Below are 18,598 nucleotides of genomic sequence, written 5' to 3' on the forward strand. Positions count from 1 at the left end.
AGGGGCATTATATATATACTGGGCCACTAAGAGGGGCATCATATATACTGGGGCTACAAAGAGGGGCATTATATATACTTGGTGCCACTAAGGCCCCTTGCAGACGAGCGTGTCCGGATTAGGTCTGGATGCATTGCTTCTGCGATCAGGGAAAATCGTGCGAGTAGGTGCGCAATTGCAGTCAGTTTTGACTGCGATTGCGTTCCGATGTTCTGATTTTATCGCGCGGGTGCAATGTGTTTTGAACGCGCATGATAAAAAACTGACTGTGGTACCCAGACCCAAACCCGGACTTCTTCACTGAAGTTCGGGTTTGGGTTTGGTGCTCTGTAACATGGTTATAAGGGAAAATAATAGCATTCTTAATACAGAATACTTACTAAAATTTGACTTTAGGGGTTAAAAAAAATTAAATAAAATTAACTCACCTCATCCTGTTGTTCGCGCAGCCGGCATCTTCTACTTTCTTCTTCTTTCAGGACCTGCCAAAGGACCTTTGATGACGTAAGGACCACGTGGTGAGCGCGGTGACATCAGCGCAGGTCCTGCTGAATGAAGATAGAAATCTTGTATCTTCATTCAGCAGGACCTGCGCTGACGCCCGTAGTCCTTTGGCAGGTCCTGAAAGAAGAAGAAGAAAGAAGACGATGCCGGCTGCGCGAACAACAGGATGAGGTGAGTTAATTAAATTGAAATTTTTTAACCCCTAAAGTCACATTTTACTAAGCATTCTGTATTCAGAATGCTATTATTTGCACTTATAACTATGCTATAAGGGGAAATAATACAGTAAACTGACTTTTATCAATTTACTTACATCATCTCCTAGCAACGATGCGTGAAAATCGCACCGCATCCGCACTTGCTTGCGATTTTCACGCAGCCCCATTCATTTTTATGGGGCCTGCGTTGCATGAAAAACGCAGAATATAGAGCATGCTGCGATTTTCACGCAACGCACAAGTGATGCGTGAAAATCAACGCTAATCTGCACAGCCCCATTAAAGTGAATGGTTCCAGATTCAGTGGGGGTTCAATGCGTTCACCTCACGTATTGCACCCGCACGGAACTCTCGCCCGTGTGAAAGAGGCCTAAGAGGTACATTATTCATAATGGGAGGGGGGGGCTAATAGGAGCTTTGTGCATACTGGGAGCACTAAGGGGGGCATTTGATATTTAAAAAAAGGCCAATGAACTACATCCATTTTAATGGCCTTTTGTAACTCATTACTGATGCAAAATGGCCACGAAAAACTGACAGTGTGGCAATTTTTCACCCTAAAGCCTCATTCACATGTCAGTGTTTGGTCAGTGATTTCCATCAGTGATTTTGAGCCAAAACCAGGATTGGAGCCTCCACAGACATAAGGTATAATGGAGAGATCTGCAGCTGTCCTGTGTCTAGTCCCGCACCTGGTTTTAGCTCAAAATCACTGATGGAAATCACTGACCGAACGCTGACGTGTGATTAAGGCCTCTTTCACACTACAGTATTTTGCGTTCAGTATACTGGACGTTTTTTGAGTTCAGTAAACGGAACAGATACTGAACCATTCATTTCAATGGTTCAGCAAAAAATACTGAAGTGTCTCCGTGTGCATTCCGTTTCAGTATTTCAGTATTTCCGTGCCGTGGAAAGATAGAACATGTCCTATGTTTGTCCGCAAATCACGGTCCGTGGCTCCATTAAAGTCAATGGGTCCGCAAAAAAATGGAATGCATACGGAAGGCATCCGTATGTCATCCGTATGTCATCCGTTTTTTGCGGATCCGTCATTAACAAATGCTAGGCCCAGCCCACTGTGGCCATGTGTTTCTTGTTGCCAAACTTTGGCTGAGCACAAATACAGGTGGCTTCCGTTTTTGATCCGTGAAAAACGGACCGTATACGGGAACCATACGGAAACCATACTGAAAGGTTTTTGCGGACATACTGAACGGAAACGGAGACACAACGGAACCCAAAAACGGGACAACGGATCCGTGAAAAACGGAACGCAAAACACTGAAATGGACATACTGTAGTGTGAAAGAGGCCTAAGGTGTTCTACCGTTTTGTGTCTACAGTTCCTATACAGACCTATGTTACTCCATGGTTACAGGCTTTCCACATTCCATTCTTCTGTTTGCTAACACACTAAGTAAGGCTACATTCACACGACCGTATGTGTTTTGTGGTCCGCAAATTGCAGATCCGCCAAAAAAACGGATGACGTCCCGTATGGCATCCGTTTTTTTTTTTTTTGCGTATCCGTTTTTTTTTGCGGATCCATAGTAATAATGCCTATCCTTGTCCGCAAACTAGAAAAAAATAGGACATGCAGTATTTTTTTTGCGGAGCAACGGAACGGACATACTGATGCGGACAGCACTCGGTGTGCTGTCCGCGTTTTTTGCGGACCCATTGAAATGAATGGGTCCGCATTCTATCCGCAAAAAAAACGGATCGGACACGGAAACAAAATACGGTCGTGTGCATGAGGCCTAAGTGCTTGTTGGAACACATGAAAGGCAGCAGGACCGTGGTTATGTTTGTGGTCTGTAGCCATGGGGGCGCATAGGTCTACGCAGGAGCTTTATACACAAAATGGTAGAAAGTCCATCTTTTAAGTTTTAGCACTTCTTCATTTTAGATGGATTGTTGCTGCTCCTGTTTGGTGTAATAGTCGTGCCGAAATCGCAACATGGATTTCTCGTTAATCTTCTGGGCCTCCGCGCCTCGGCTAGTCCAGCCCTGTATAGGATCTGTATACATTGTACATAGGATATAGTAACATTGCTTTGTCAGGCATATGACTTCATTATGTAGACTGCAGAATCTGCAACAAATCCACTAATTAATCTGGCAGGGCTCATTCACACGACCGTAGTTTCGGTCCTCATCAGTTTTGGGGACAAGAATAGGCATTTCTAACAAAGGGGAGGACAGGCGGATTCACAAATTGCAGAACGCAGACGGGCGGTTTCCGTGTTTTGTGGACAGCTAAAACTGATACGGTTGTGTGCATGAGGCCTTGCATGAAAATTTGCCCTGGATTCTGCAGCGGATGTCCTACTGGTTTCCCTCTCTGCATTGAAAAGGGTGAAATCTATGGTGAAAATCTTTCACATATAATGACATGCTGCGGGTTTACAGTGTGGATACTGCAATAGTAAAATTGCATCCAATTTGCGGTTACTGTGATGTGCTGCAGATTTTGCAGAGTATCTGCCACATGGGGACATACTGCTACGCTCCCTCCAGCTTCTAGGCATGTTCCACCGTGCGCCGGTGTGCTGGGGGCTGCTGGTGAGGACAGGAGCTCGTATAGGTGATTCAGCTAATTACAGAAGATGATCGTTAACATCAAACACAACAGAGGAGCAAAGATCAGAGGCAAATACTCCCCACCCAACGCCAGAGCCGGGACCGCTAGGAAGATGAGAGCAGCAGCAGCGGCTCAACCTCAGAAGACTCGGGATCAGATAGATCACTTATCCACAGACAAAACAATGTGCAGGTACAGATACAGGCAGCAGCCGGACTCGGGGATACACGGCCGGTAACAGAAAGGATTCACCCAAACATAGCGCACTACACCTCTTAGCATCACCATGACCATAATACCATTCTATTATACTCTATATATAGAACACTACAACCCCCAACATGACCCGGCCACTGGACATGACCATAATGCAATTCTATATACTCTATACTTAGAACACTACAATCCCCAACATGGCCGGACCACTGAATATGACATGTTAAACTTCTACTATATGCTTTACATAGAACAATACAACTCCTAGCATAACCCGTCCTCTACTATTATACTCTATACAGACAACACTACAAATACAAAAAAAGAATGCTGATATATGCAGCCACCACTAGAGGGAGCTCAGGAGATTACTGCATACAGATATATACAGCCACCACTAGAGGGAGCTCAGGAGATTACTGCATACAGATATATACAGCCACCACTAGAGGGCGCTCAGGAGCTTACTGCATACAGATATATACATCCACCACTAGAGGGGGCCCAGGAGATTACTACATACAGATATATACAGCCACCACTAGAGGGAGCTCAGGAGATTACTACATACAGATATATACAGCCACCACTAGAGTGAGCTCAGGAGATTACTGCATACAGATATATACAGCCACCACTAGAGGGAGCTCAGGAGATTACTGCATACAGATATATACAGCCACCACTAGAGGGAGCTCAGGAGCTTACTGCATACAGATATATACATCCACCACTAGAGGGGGCCCAGGAGATTACTACATACAGATATATACAGCCTCCACTAGAGGGAGCTCAGGAGATTACTGCATACAGATATATACAGCCACCACTAGAGGGAGCTCAGGAGATTACTGCATACAGATATATACAGCCACCACTAGAGGGAGCTCAGGAGATTACTGCATACAGATATATACAGCCACCACTAGAGGGAGCTCAGGAGATTACTGCATACAGATATATACAGCCACCACTAGAGGGAGCTCAGGAGATTACTGCATATAGATATGTACAGCCACCACTAGGGGGAGCTCAGGAGATTACTGCATACAGATATATACAGCCACCACTAGAGGGAGCTCAGGAGATTACTACATACAGATATATACAGCCACCACTAGAGGGAGCTCAGGAGATTACTACATACAGATATATACAGCCACCACTAGAGGGAGCTCAGGAGATTACTACATACAGATATATACAGCCACCACTAGAGGGAGCTCAGGAGATTACTACATACAGAAATTTACAGCGACCACTAGAGGGAGCTCAGGAGATTACTACATACATATATATGCAGCCACCACTAGAGGGAGCTCAGGAGATTACTACATACAGATATATACAGCCACCACTAGAGGGAGCTCTGGAGATTACTGCATACAGATATATACAGCCACCACTAGAGGGAGCTCAGGAGATTACTGCATACAGATATATACAGCCACCACTAGAGGGAGCTCTGGAGATTACTGCATACAGATATATATAGCCACCACTAGAGGGAGCTCAGGAGATTACTGCATACAGATATATACAGCCACCACTAGAGGGAGCTCAGGAGATTACTACATACAGATATATACAGCCACCACTAGAGGGAGCTCTGGAGATTACTGCATACAGATATATATAGCCACCACTAGAGGGAGCTCAGGAGATTACTGCATACAGATATATACAGCCACCACTAGAGGGAGCTCAGGAGATTACTACATACAGATATATACAGTCACCACTAGAGGGAGCTCAGCAGATTACTGCATACAGATATATACAGCCACCACTAGAGGGAGCTCAGGAGATTACTGCATACAGATATATATAGTCACCACTAGAGGGAGCTCAGGAGATTACTACATACAGATATATACAGCCACCACTAGAGGGAGCTCAGGAGATTACTGCATACAGATATATACAGCCACCACTAGAGGGAGCTCTGGAGATTACTGCATACACATATATACAGCCACCACTAGAGGGCGCTCAGGAGATTACTGCATACAGATATATACAGCCACCACTAGAGGGAGCTCTGGAGATTACTGCATACAGATATATACAGCCACCACTAGAGGGAGCTCAGGAGATTATTGCATACAGATATATACAGCCACCACTAGAGGGAGCTCAGGAGATTATTGCATACAGATATATGCAGTCACCACTAGAGGGAGCTCTGGAGATTACTGCATACAGATATATATATATATATAAAAACACACACACACATTAGGGATGAGCGAATCGACTTTGGATAAAACTTTGTTTCAATACTGTACAGAGCGAACGCTCCGTACATTATTAGAATGTATTGGCTCCGATGAGCCAAAGTTATTACTTCACGAAGTCTTGCGAGACTTCGCGTAATAACTTCATAAATTAATTTGTATTGTATAAAACCATTTCCCGAACTTGGGCTCAGTTCCAAGGTACCGCTTGGCTCTGAACAGCTGGCACTGTCTGACTGTGTATGTGCAGATCCGCTGTATGACCCAGTATGTGCTGCTTCTCGCCCCGTCCATCCATGTATGCACTCACCTGTCGGCCCACCCTGTTGTTGTGCAGCCTCATCCGAGCGTGAATGTCCCTGAACAGCTCCCGGGAATCCAAGAAGTCCCTGGAGAAGCGTTCTCCATACTCCACGTCTGGGCTGCAGCCTCCCCACTCCCAAGAGTCCTGGGGCCCCGGAGCCTCGGCTGGCATGTGCTCCATCACCCCATGCACCATGCCCTTCCCCCGGTTCATGGCTTCCATCTGAAGTCTGTGAAGTTTAGCTCTGAAGGCTTCCTCATCCCCTCTCCTCTTCTCATCACAGCTGCATGACTTCAGTTTACCCATGGCGCAAGCGTTGGAGACGGCATGCACCACTCCGGCAGCGGCGATGGCGTAGGCATAGGCGCTTTCCCTGAAGCCTGGAAAAGAAAGGGAGAGAGATCAGTACTCTGGACACAATTGTAGCAAACCCTCAGCTGTGAGAAGGGTCAGGTCTGAAACAAAACATGTTACCATTCACTGAAAGCAAGCAGAGGTCTTGAAAATTGTGATGTACTGAAACCCAAAGTCTGTTGGAAAGTTGCTGAACTTCTCATTATACGTGACAGTTATAAGAATATTACGTCACCAATAACTAAGCTTTATACATCATACAAGCAACAAAACAATCGCAGGTGCGACCTCAGCCCGGGCCCCCGAGATCTGCCCTCAGGAGCCACATCCAGAAGTCCTTAACTTTTAAGGTGCCATCCTAAAGCTGGTCATACCCATTAGACAGCTCTTGGCTAAACACATACGGTCGTGTGCATGTAGCTTAAGGGAGAGTTCACATCATAGTTATTTTTCCGTTGTTCGTGATCCAAAAACGAATCTGAGATGGAAATGGCTCAAAGGGATGCCAAATGTGCATAACTGATGCACAGGATCCGTTTTTTTCCAGGATCGGATTTTTTACTTTATATATAACAGTGATGTGAACTTGGGGCTCATGCACATGACCGTAGCAGCTCCATGCCTGTATTGCGGCCGACAAACAGCGGGTCCGCAATATACGGGTACCAGCCATTTGTGCACCGTATTACGGATGCCGACTTATTTACTTGAATAGGTTCGCAATCTGGAAGGTGCGGAACGGAGGCACGGAAGCGCTACAGATTGCGATTTCCTGTCCGTGCCTCCGCACCGCAAAAAAAAAAAATAGAACATGGGTCTGCATCCGCCTGTGGCAGGCACATGGATGGTGCCTTTGCATTTAGCGGTCCCCAATGCACGTAATGGGCAGCACGAATTCGTGTGCATGACCCCTAATGTGCATGCTCAGTTTTAATGGATATACCATCAATGTCAGAAAGGTGCCGGCCCCACTTCTGGAACTCTTTCCCATCTCTAGAAAGGAGCCCCGAAGTAAAGGAGAGCACATAGCGCTTGCGCAGTCCCCTGAAACCAGGCGGGAGAAGTAGCTCAGCTATTTTTGAAACTCCTGCAGTGCTAAATGCAGATCATGCCTCGTGTGCACAGAGTGGACCCCATTCTGAAGATAAGAGTGGGTCCCAGAGGTGGGCGCTGCACCTATCTGACATTGGTGGTATATCCTAGCTACCAACGTCCCAGAAGGGTCAACCCCTTTAAGGCATGACCACACAGGGTGGAGTAGACTTTCTGCTGTGGATTTTGAGGCATTTCCACAGCAAAGTCTGTGCCAGTGTCCGCGCGGGTTACATGCATTGCAAAGGGTGAAATTACCAGAATTAGGGCTCGTTCGCGCGACCGTGCCGTTTTTTGCGGATCCGCAAAAAAAAGGATGCCGCCCGTGTGCCTTCCGCAATTTGCGGAACGGAACAGGAGTCCCATTATAGAAATGCCTTTTCTTGTCCGCAAAACTGACAAGAATAGGACAGGACTCATAACTTTTGCGGGGCCACGGAACGGAGCAACAGATGCGGACAGCACACAGAGTGCTGTCCGCATCTTTTGCGGACCCATTTAAATGAATGGTTCCTTATACGGAACGCAGAAAACGGCCCGTATACGGAACGCAAAATACGTTCCTGTGAATGAGCCCTTAACTGACATGTGGCGGATATAAAATCCTCAACGCAAGGGTGTGGGTCAGAATTCCCAATCTCATCAAGTTTGCTGCTACTGGAAAGCTTGTCCGTCCGTCAGTGTATCTGACCCCGACGGACCGACCCCTAGACGCTCACCACTGTCAGGAGCTGCCCAGTTACTTAACCTACCCCAGGACGTTCAAGGACCGACGATGCAGCTGCATTGGAGAAAATGGCTACTATGTTGCATCTAATATTTTGCCATGTGCAACATTCTAACAAATTGGATACAATTTGCTCCCCTTTTGCCTGAGTCCTATTGATAAATGTGCCCCTCTGTATCTTCCCTTGCACCTCCAGGGCCCCAAGGGTGGGTGCTAATAACGGGGACGGATCTCTGTAAATAGTTGAATTAGTGCCCGAGGTGTTAATAACTTTGCAAATTCCTTCCCGTGACGTTATATTAACAGCTGTCAGCCGCCCGTCTCCCTCAGATCTGCAGCTGCAGGCCGAGCCTCAGATTTTATCGGGCCGCGTTCATGTCGGAGCAGATCGTCTCCATCTTGTGTGATGTTCATACGCCTATAATGATACTGGAGCGTAATACACTCTGGTGGTCGTTCCTCGGTTTACGGCCAGCGCAGTAGCACGGGCCGCTTTTTTTCTTCTTCAGGTTTTGGCAGCTCCTTACGAGACATTCTTTACATTAATCCTCTTTATCGACTCTTCTGTTTACCAACTTTCCTGTGCAAAGTGTTTGGAGCGAGCGCCAGGGCCATCCTTCCCCGGTCTGCCGGCCCGAACATGTCTCCCCTATCCAACCAACACATCCCCCCTCTTCCTCCATCCAAACTCCACCTAAACTGAGAGTGAACCTGCCTCGGCTGAAAACCAACCACGTATCCCAACTTGTCGCAGTTGATCCAAACACCTTCTGTCTCCTGCAAAAAATAATAATAACCGTTGCGAGGAGTGCAAAGAAAATAAGGAGGTTGTGGAATTTCTGCACATCTGTGTCTGAGCGGATGGAAGGTCATGTATTGTATCCAATATTGTACACCATGTAGTAATATATAGTGAATGACCAGCCCCTTCACTACCCTAGGCCACCAGAGGAGGAAATGTTAACCCCTAGACCGCTAGAACAGACTGTATGGTGGTCTAGGAAAGTGGGGTTTATATTTGATTCCCTGATGGTCTAGGATAGTAGAGGGGTTATGTACAGCGCTGTGTTTGGTGAGCTTAGAGGAGGCTGTGAGCGGGTCGGCAGGGGTCAAACTCCCACCAATCAGTAAAAATATCTTGGAAAACCCCTTTAATGTTTTCTGGGTAGTGGAATAGTTAATATTTGATTCCCTGGTGGTCTAGGATAGTAGAGGGGTTTATGTTTGCTCTGGTGGTTTAGGGTAGTGGATTGGCTAGACTCAACCTCATGTATCAATATGTGTCAATAGCAATGTGGATGACACATGTCGGTCTCCACCATGCCCTTTTTGTATAACAAAAAACGTATACTTTCAAGATCTCTGCTTGCTGTCATGGAATGCGAATATCCTTGTTACCAATAAAAAACTGAACACACCAACTACTTCTCACAGCTGAGGGATTTCTACAAATGTATCCAGTGTAGACCATCCTCCTGTGCTGATTTTGTGACATTTAGGGCTCGTTCACATGACTGTATGGCTTTTTCAGTGTTTTGCGGGCCGTTTTTTAACGGATTCGTTTTCCTGTTTTTTGTTTCAGTAGTGTTTCCGGTTCCATTCCGTTTTTCCGTTCTGTTTTTCTGTATGGCATATACAGTATACAGTAATTACATAGAAAAAAATCGGGCTGGGCATAACATTTTCAATAGATTGTTAAACAAAACATGCAATGCAACAGCTCACTGCAAACCAAATAAAGTACAAAATTGCATCAGAATTGCAAATGTTGAACTAATAAGTTAGAGATGCTTGGCAAATCATTTTGTACAAAATTATTTGAGCCCATCTGCCGCACGTCAAGGCGATCTCTAGTTAGACGGGTTCCTAACACTAAATATACCTGTTATGTGCCATGACGGCTATCATATAATTCAGAAAGTGCAGGTTCCACTTACATGCTGGATCCGCCTGAATTTCTGTCATTTTCGGTGCCAAAATGGCCTCCATTATAGCCAGGGAAAGCAGTTACCAGCATGCACGTCGGGCCCACTCCACACCACCCCTGGCGCCACATGGTCTCCAAGGACTGCAATGAGAATCCACACACTATCCCTCTCCTGGTGCCAGATGGCTTCAGTGAGTGAGGGGGAGCGGGCCAAGCTATATACTAACACTAATTAAAATCAACCTGTGGGACAGACGAGCTGGTCAGGAGTGCACGACTGGGGAGGCAGCCACACCTCCAGCACGAACTGCAGAGAAAAAAAAGGGGGTCAGTGTGTGGACTCTCATTGCAGTCCTTGGTGACCATGTGGCGCCAGGGTTGGTGTGGAGTGGGCCCGGCGTGCATGCTGGTAACTGCTTTCCCTGGATATAATGGAGGCCATTTTGGCACCGAAAATGACAGAAATTCAGACGGGCCCAGCATGTAAGTGGAACCTGCACTTTCTGAATTATATGGTAGCCGCTATGGCACATAACAGGTATATTTAGTGTTAGGAACCCGTCTAACTAGAGATCGCCTTGACGTGCGGCAGACGGGCTCAAATTATTTTGTAAAAAACGATTTGCCAAGCATCTCTAACTTATTAGTTCAGCATTTGCAATTATGATGCAATTTTGTACTTTATTTGTTCTGCAGTGAGCTGTTGCATTGCTTGTTTTGTTTAACAGTCTTGTTCTCAGCCATAGCAACGTGCCCCTGCGCTTTGGGATGTGCTGACTGACCCCCTTTATTTTCAATAGATGGTTCGGCAAAAACGGAACGGATACGAAAGACACACGGAGTACATTCCGTATGTGTTCCTTTTTTTTCCATTGACTTGAATAGAGCCACGGAATGTGATTTGCGGGCAATAATAGGACATGTTCTATCTTTGAATGGAACGGAAAAACGGAAATATGGAGACGGAATGCATACGGAGTACATTCCATTTTTTTTGCGGAACCATTGAAATGCACGGTTCCGTATATGGACCTCAAAAAACGGACCGTATACGGAACACAAAAAACGTTTGTTTGAAGCAGTGATACATTGTATCTGTCTGGCAGTTTAGCTCACAGAAGATTGTCTAGACTGGATACCACTGTAACAAACTCTCAGCCGTCTGAAGTATTAGGTGAAGGCAAAGTTTTAGCCAGTGGAAGTGGACAAGAATGCTTCCATTCACTGACCGCAAGCAAGGGTTTAGAATTGACACCCGATGGGGGTCATTTACAAAGACTTTTTATTGTAGCCTTTGATTTCCCGTTCGCTGGCGGAGGATGCAGCTAATCTATAATGAGGCGTGCGTCTGCAGAGTCGTATGTCCTAGTCCCGCCATTCCCAAGTGAAAACTCCTGTTTGACAAAATATTGTCGCACAGGGATTTAAAAAGTCACAAAAAGTGGCCTTGCGGCTTTTTATGCCAAACACTGGCGTTAGGGATGTTAGTAAATGACCCCCACTGTCTATTCGAAATTTGCAGAACTTTTCATCCCACAAAGAGACCTTCCTTAACGCAGCTTTGACGCAGTGGAAATCCATTGAGTTGTGTGTAATGAAGAGGCGGCCATGGCATGTGGTAGGGGGGCTCGTGTTCACGTCTCGGGGACCTCCCCATCTGAGATCACGAGGCGATCTTATAGACGGAACGTGAAGGAATTACTTTCTTTTGTGTGTATAAATATCCGAGCCACAAATTATTCAGCAGCGAGCCACACGCACCGCTGGGCTGATGGGGCCAAAGTGGGAAAAAGGGATGAAATATTGACGAGCCCTTGTCACTTCTCATTTGGGCAGATGACCTCACAGGCACATTCTGTACCGAAGCCACCGTCCCCGGAGCCATTACCGAGTGTGAGCAGCGGCTGAAGCTAACGGCGTCTGTTCACACCTCTGCACCTCTCCTCCTCTGACCTCCTCACAAGAGCAGACACCTGACCCCCACCCCAGTAATCTGACGAGAGCAGAGATCACATTTAAAGGGAAAGTCCGCCTAAAGTCTGAAGAGAATTTCAGGGGTATTCCCATCATCTTAAGGTCCATGGGTCCCGACCTTTGGGACTCCCATTGTCCTGAGATAAAAGGATCGTCCTCGTCACCCTCGCTGTACTGCGGTTCCTCTGTACAGTTGGGGGGCTCAGGATTCCCGGGATTGGACCACCCACCTTCTTCTGTATGTGGACTGAAGAAACGTGGAGTTGGGCTACAAGAGGTCTGAAGACCTGGATTCTCTGTTCATAAGATGCTACACGTTTCTGCCTCAGTCTGAGGTCTTCATCAGTTCTGACTACGCGGTTTTTCGTTCCACATACGGCAGATGCTCCGAGTAATGTTTTTCTCTTCTTGTGGTTTTGTTACACATCGGTTGGATATCGGGCTACAGCTCCAGGTCAATGCCCGCTGCCAACTTTGGGAGCTTTTAGTGGTGGTCACCCCGAGAACTCTCTACAAGGTAATAGTAAGGCTTATGCACACGACCGTATGTATTTTGCAGTCCGCAAAAAACAGATCCGCAAAAAATACGGATGACGTCCGTGTGCAGCTGGCCCCTAACAGAACAGTACTATCCTTGTCCGTGATGCAGACAATAATAGGACATGTTCTATTTTTTGCGGAACGGACATGCGGAAACAGAATGCACACAGACCCATTGAAATGAATTGTTCCGCATATGGTCCGCAAAAAAATCCGGACAGAAAATACGTTTGTGTGCATGAGCCCTTAAGTTGTGCCGGTACAAAGACACACAAATAGCTGAGCATAGCCTTTAGTGTCTGTAACAACCTCAGTTCTGACAATGTCACCCAAGCTGGAGCCTGGAGGGGCGTGTAACCACTCCAGTCCAGGTAGGCAGGATTAACCCTTCCGTTGCCCTGCACCAGCGATACTGGAACTAACCCCCTTTCTGTCCTAGACCACCAGTTATAACGACATTAACTTCTTCACTGTCCTGGATCACCAGGTATAGCGACATTAACACCTCCACTGCCCTAGCCCACCAGAGATCCTTACTTTAACCCTTTCACCACTCTAGAACACCTAGGATGCACATTTTAACCCCTTCACTGCCCTAGACCACCAGGTATAGCGACATTAACACCTCCACTGCCCTAGCCCAACAGAGATCCTTACTTTAACCCTTTCATCACTCTAGAACACCTAGGATGCATATTTTAACCCCTTCACTGCCCTAGACCACCATGTATAGTGACATTAACTTCTTCATTTCTCTAGACCACATGGCATCCTTACAATAACCCCTTCACTGCCTTAGATAACCAGATATCCGAACTTCTTCTTTGTCCTAGACCACTGAAGATTGACGTTAACCATTTCATTGTCCAAAATCACCAGGGATGCTAACTCTAAAACCTTTACCATCATAGACCGTCAAAAGTATTGAAATCAACTCCTTCCTGTCCTAGATCACCAGTCATACAGATATTAAGTTATTAACCCTTTCAGATTACAGACATTAATCCCTTCAGTGATCTAGACCACCAGGGATGTAAGAAAGGAGTGTACTGCTCTTATGTTATAGGGTAGAAGAAGCAGAGACCCCAGCAGCACAGAGTATTTCAGGAGAGGGTAGGGTAGGAGATGTGATCAATTACAGAGTCACACTTTAGGGTCTGGTGGATTCGATTAATTTCAGATGTTTTGAGGACAATTGAAATAATATGAAGTCATTGCAGCCGCTGTCGCCCTCTCGTGAACTGAGCGCCCACTTTAATTTGTAAAACAACTTTTATGGAGTCGCCAAAGTGTAAAACTTTCCACGTCGGAAGCTCATTGTGCTGCACTTTGTAACTGGAAAGTGGCTGATTTACAGAAGCTATAAAACAGAGGCGTTAGAAGCCCAACAACTTGGCAGGAAAACTGAGACGCCAAAGACTAACATCCAGAAAGAAGGGAGTCCTCCAGAGCAGCGCTCATATTTATACAACTGTCAAAGGAGCACACAAATCACAATGTGAATAACAGCAAATAATTGTGGGGTACAGAATATTAACACTGACACTTGGGGTACAGGATAATGACACTGACACTGGGGGTACAGGATAATGACACTGACACTGGGGGTACAGGATAAGGACGCTGACACTTGGGGGACCGGATAATGACACTGACACTCGGGGTACAGGATAATGACACTGACACTTGGGGTACAGGATAATGACACTGACACTTGGGGTACAGGATAATGACACTGACACTGGGGGTACAGGATAATGACACTGACACTTGGGGTACAGGATAATGACACTGACACTTGGGGTACAGGATAATGACGCTGACATTTGGATTACAGGATAATGACGCTGACACTTGGGGTACAGGATAATGACACTGACACTTCGGGTACAGGATAATGACACTGACACTTGGGGTACAGGATGATGACGCTGACACTTGGGGTACAGGATGATGACGCTGACATTTGGGGTACAGGATAATGACGCTGACACTTGGGGTACAGGATAATGACACTGACACTTGGGGTACAGGATAATGACACTGATACTTGGGGTACAGGATAATGACACTGACACTTGGGGTACAGGATAATGACACTGTCACTTGGGGTACAGGATAGTGACACGCTGACACTTGGGGTACAGGATAATGACACTGACACTTGGGGTACAGGATAATAACACTGACACTTGGGGTACAGGATAATGACACTGACACTGGGGGTACAGGATAATGACACTGACACTTGGGGTACAGGATAAGGACGCTGACACTTGGGGTACAGGATAATGACACTGACACTTGGGGTACAGGATAATGACACTGACACTTGGGGTACAGGATAATGACACTGACACTGGGGGTACAGGATAATGACACTGACACTTGGGGTACAGGATAATGACACTGACACTTGGGGTACAGGATAATGACACTGACACTTGGGGTACAGGATAATGACACTGACACTTGGGGTACAGGATGATGACGCTGATACTTGGGGTACAGGATGATGACGCTGACATTTGGGGTACAGGATAATGATGCTGACACTTGGGGTACAGGATAATGACACTGACACTTGGGGTACAGGATAATGACACTGATACTTGGGGTACAGGATAATGACACTGACACTTGGGGTACAGGATAGTGAAAGGCTGACACTTGGGGTACAGGATAATGACACTGATACTTGGGGTACAGGATAATGACACTGACACTTGGGGTACAGGATAATGACACTGATACTTGGGGTACAGGATAATGACACTGACACTTGGGGTACAGGATAGTGACACGCTGACACTTGGGGTACAGGATAATGACACTGACACTTGGGGTACAGGATAATGACACTGACACTTGGGGTACAGGATAATGACACTGACACTTGGGGTACAGGATAATGACACTGACACTTGGGGTACAGGATAATGACACTGACACTCGGGGTACAGGAAATGACACTGACACTTGGGGGACAGGATAATGACACTGACACTCGGGGTACAGGATAATGACACTGACACTCGGGGTACAGGATAATGACACTGACACTCGGGGTACAGGATAATGACACTGACACTTGGGGTACAGGATAATGACACTGACACTTGGGGGACAGGATAATGACACTGACACTCGGGGTACAGGATAATGACACTGACACTCGGGGTACAGGATAATGACACTGACACTCGGGGTACAGGATAATGACACTGACACTTGGGGTACAGGATAATGACACTGACACTTGGGGTACAGGATAATGACGCTGACACTTGGGGTACAGGATAATGACACTGACACTCGGGGCACAGGATAATGACACTGACACTTGGGGTACAGGATAATGACACTGACACTGGGGGTACAGGATAATGACACTGACACTGGGGTACAGGATAATGACACTGACACTTGGGGTACAGGATAATGACACTGACACTTGGGGTACAGGATAATGACACTGACACTTGGGGTACAGGATAATGACACTGACACTCGGGGCACAGGATAATGACACTGACACTCGGGGCACAGGGCTATTACATTGGGGCACTGCACAGTCATTAGTTACATTAGAAGTGATAAGCCATAGCATGATACTGGCAGCAGTGAAATGTTTGAGCCCCACTAGAGTCAGAAAGTATGTGAACCCCTTGTGTGATCTGCCCTCCTCTTGTGCGGTTCCTGTCAGTGTGTTTTGGGTCTCCGCTCCTTTGGTCTCCATTACCCCTGGCACAGACTTGTCTTGTAGATGAATCATCTCTGCTAATAAGCAGAAAACTATGCTGCATATTGGGGGGGGGGGGGGTCCGGGTCATCCCCGGGGTTACACGCGACACGAGGGAGCGACCTGCGGTCTTGATCTGCTGGCAGACATCTTTGTGGACAGGAGTCAGATCGTCCCTTCGAATGCTGGAGACACAGGATGTCCTGACCCGGCCACCTCACCCTGTGTCCATCCATGAACGCTCATGATCTGGGGTGTGATGTGAAGCTCCGGGGGCCACAATGCAAGATCTCTAACAGGGCTCCCACCTGCCATGTGCCATTATAACACTGGTGTCTTCATAGCTGGAAGAGGAGCCATTGGGCCCCCATATACCAGGCCTCATGCAAATACAAACTCTGCCCCCCTATAACTGCTCCTCTGCTCCTGCGGCTTCCATAGTGGTCGTCACTCAGCTTTCCCAGATTCCTAAATAGAAAGAGTCAGAGAAAGAAAGCAGGACCGCCGCTCTGTGAAAAGAACATGGCTGCCAGTATCGCTCCAACAGAGGATATCACCCACGTTATCTGAATACTGTACATTCCGTACCTTAAAGGGGTTGTCAGCAACTATGCAATTCCCCTACAGCACCTCCGCAGGGGAAATTGGGCATTGCAATAGAAAGTGCAATGAAATCAATGGGCCTTCCACATACCGCTAGATCCTCCAGAGAGATGCTCATGTAGCTGTTCTCCACCCCAGCGTTTCGTAGACCCCCTCCCTCCATTGAGGTAACATTGCGCCTTCCTGCAACTTCCAAGCAACAAACAGGGACCATGGAAGACCGTTGCAGAAGCGTGAACTGCACAGCGTCACCTCGGCCTTATGGTATGGTAAAAACGTGTTGCGCTCACCTCGGCTGAACACGGCGCTCTCATACGGAATTTTGTTCTTGGTCTCCAGGCTGGAACAATTCCATCGGTGATCCAGGAACTGGTGCTGGCACTCGTGGATGGCGATCTGTATTCCCTGTATGGCCGACGCCGCCACATCTGGATGCCGCATACAGACATCCATCTGGCGACGAGTCAAGCCCGGTAACGTCAGGCACACCGTGTTGGCGTTCAGCACCGGCTCCGGCGGTATCTTCAGACCCAGAATCTCATTGGTCAGTGATCTGAAAAAAAAAACAAAAAAAACGCAAGAGGGGCGGGTTAGGAATACGGCCCAGATTATGTTTATATAGCTGCGCTGAGCCGCCCTCTGATTGACAGGCCGCGGCGGTAAGCACGCCCGTCTCACCTGACAGTATTAAGCACAAACACCTGGTGGTAAGAATCGAGTCATTGTGTGCAAGTCACTATTGATGGCTGAACAAATGAGGAGATCCAGGGACCTGAATGCGGTCACATGAAACGCGTCGTGTCTTCACTTCGGCGGCCCTGATCTGAGCTCCTACTCACCCAGAATGTCTCGTCAGTTTCATATCAATCTTGCTCCTTTACCTGTCCCTGCCTGACGCTGTGCAGACATCTCTGGCTTTTATCTACACAAGCCCCAAGGTGTGCTCTGCTCAAGTGCTGCCTCCGCGCCATTAAAATAATTACGTCTCCTTCAGACGGGATTTTCGTGGTTGACGGGTGTTCGACATATTGCGGTGAGAAGGTGCAGGTGCTGGGGGAAGGCAGCGGAGGTATGCCCCCCGGACAATCGCCACTCAGAATTCAATAGCTCAAATATTTTTTTCAGGTTGTCGGTGACAGATCTGTAGATCCTGACAATTTCCGAAAATATTCCCATCAAAATTCCAAAAAATGGCAGCATTAGCGGATAATTATGAATGTCTCTGTTGCTAATTGACCGTGTGAAGCGTTCCCCCGCACGTCCGCTCCTCTCCAGTCACAGGGTAGTGGCTGACAACTACTCTGGCCGCACATTCAGCTTCCAGGTGTTGTCACCCAGCTTTCCCGGGCTCCTGAATAGCGAATAAGAAGGATACGAGATCAGGGAAAGGATCACAGCCCAGGAGTCAAATCACAATCATGTGGGATACTTATCCATTGTATGTAAGCTTATGCTATGTCATACTGTACTGCTGAGCCCGCCATATTTGATGTATCTGAGCCTATGATGTGTGATGCTCTTTATTGATACAGTGTATCTCATCCTATCATGTATCATACTGCCTACTGATACT

At 47.0% G+C, this 18,598-nt stretch overlaps 1 protein-coding gene across 1 annotated transcript in view; it reads right to left on the minus strand.

The window, feature by feature from the left end:
* WNT10A (Wnt family member 10A) overlaps positions 1 to 18,598 on the minus strand; it is a 49,116-nt gene that overhangs the window by 15,986 nt on the left and 14,532 nt on the right. The window contains exons 2-3 of the mRNA XM_040441056.1: positions 17,316 to 17,578; positions 6,073 to 6,446 (exon numbers count right to left, since the gene is read on the minus strand). Of these exons, the coding sequence (XP_040296990.1) occupies positions 6,073 to 6,446; positions 17,316 to 17,578 (637 nt within the window). The remainder of the gene's footprint in view (positions 1 to 6,072; positions 6,447 to 17,315; positions 17,579 to 18,598) is intronic.

Source organism: Bufo bufo, chromosome 7, assembly GCF_905171765.1.
Source record: "Bufo bufo chromosome 7, aBufBuf1.1, whole genome shotgun sequence".
Lineage (NCBI taxonomy): Eukaryota > Metazoa > Chordata > Amphibia > Anura > Bufonidae > Bufo > Bufo bufo.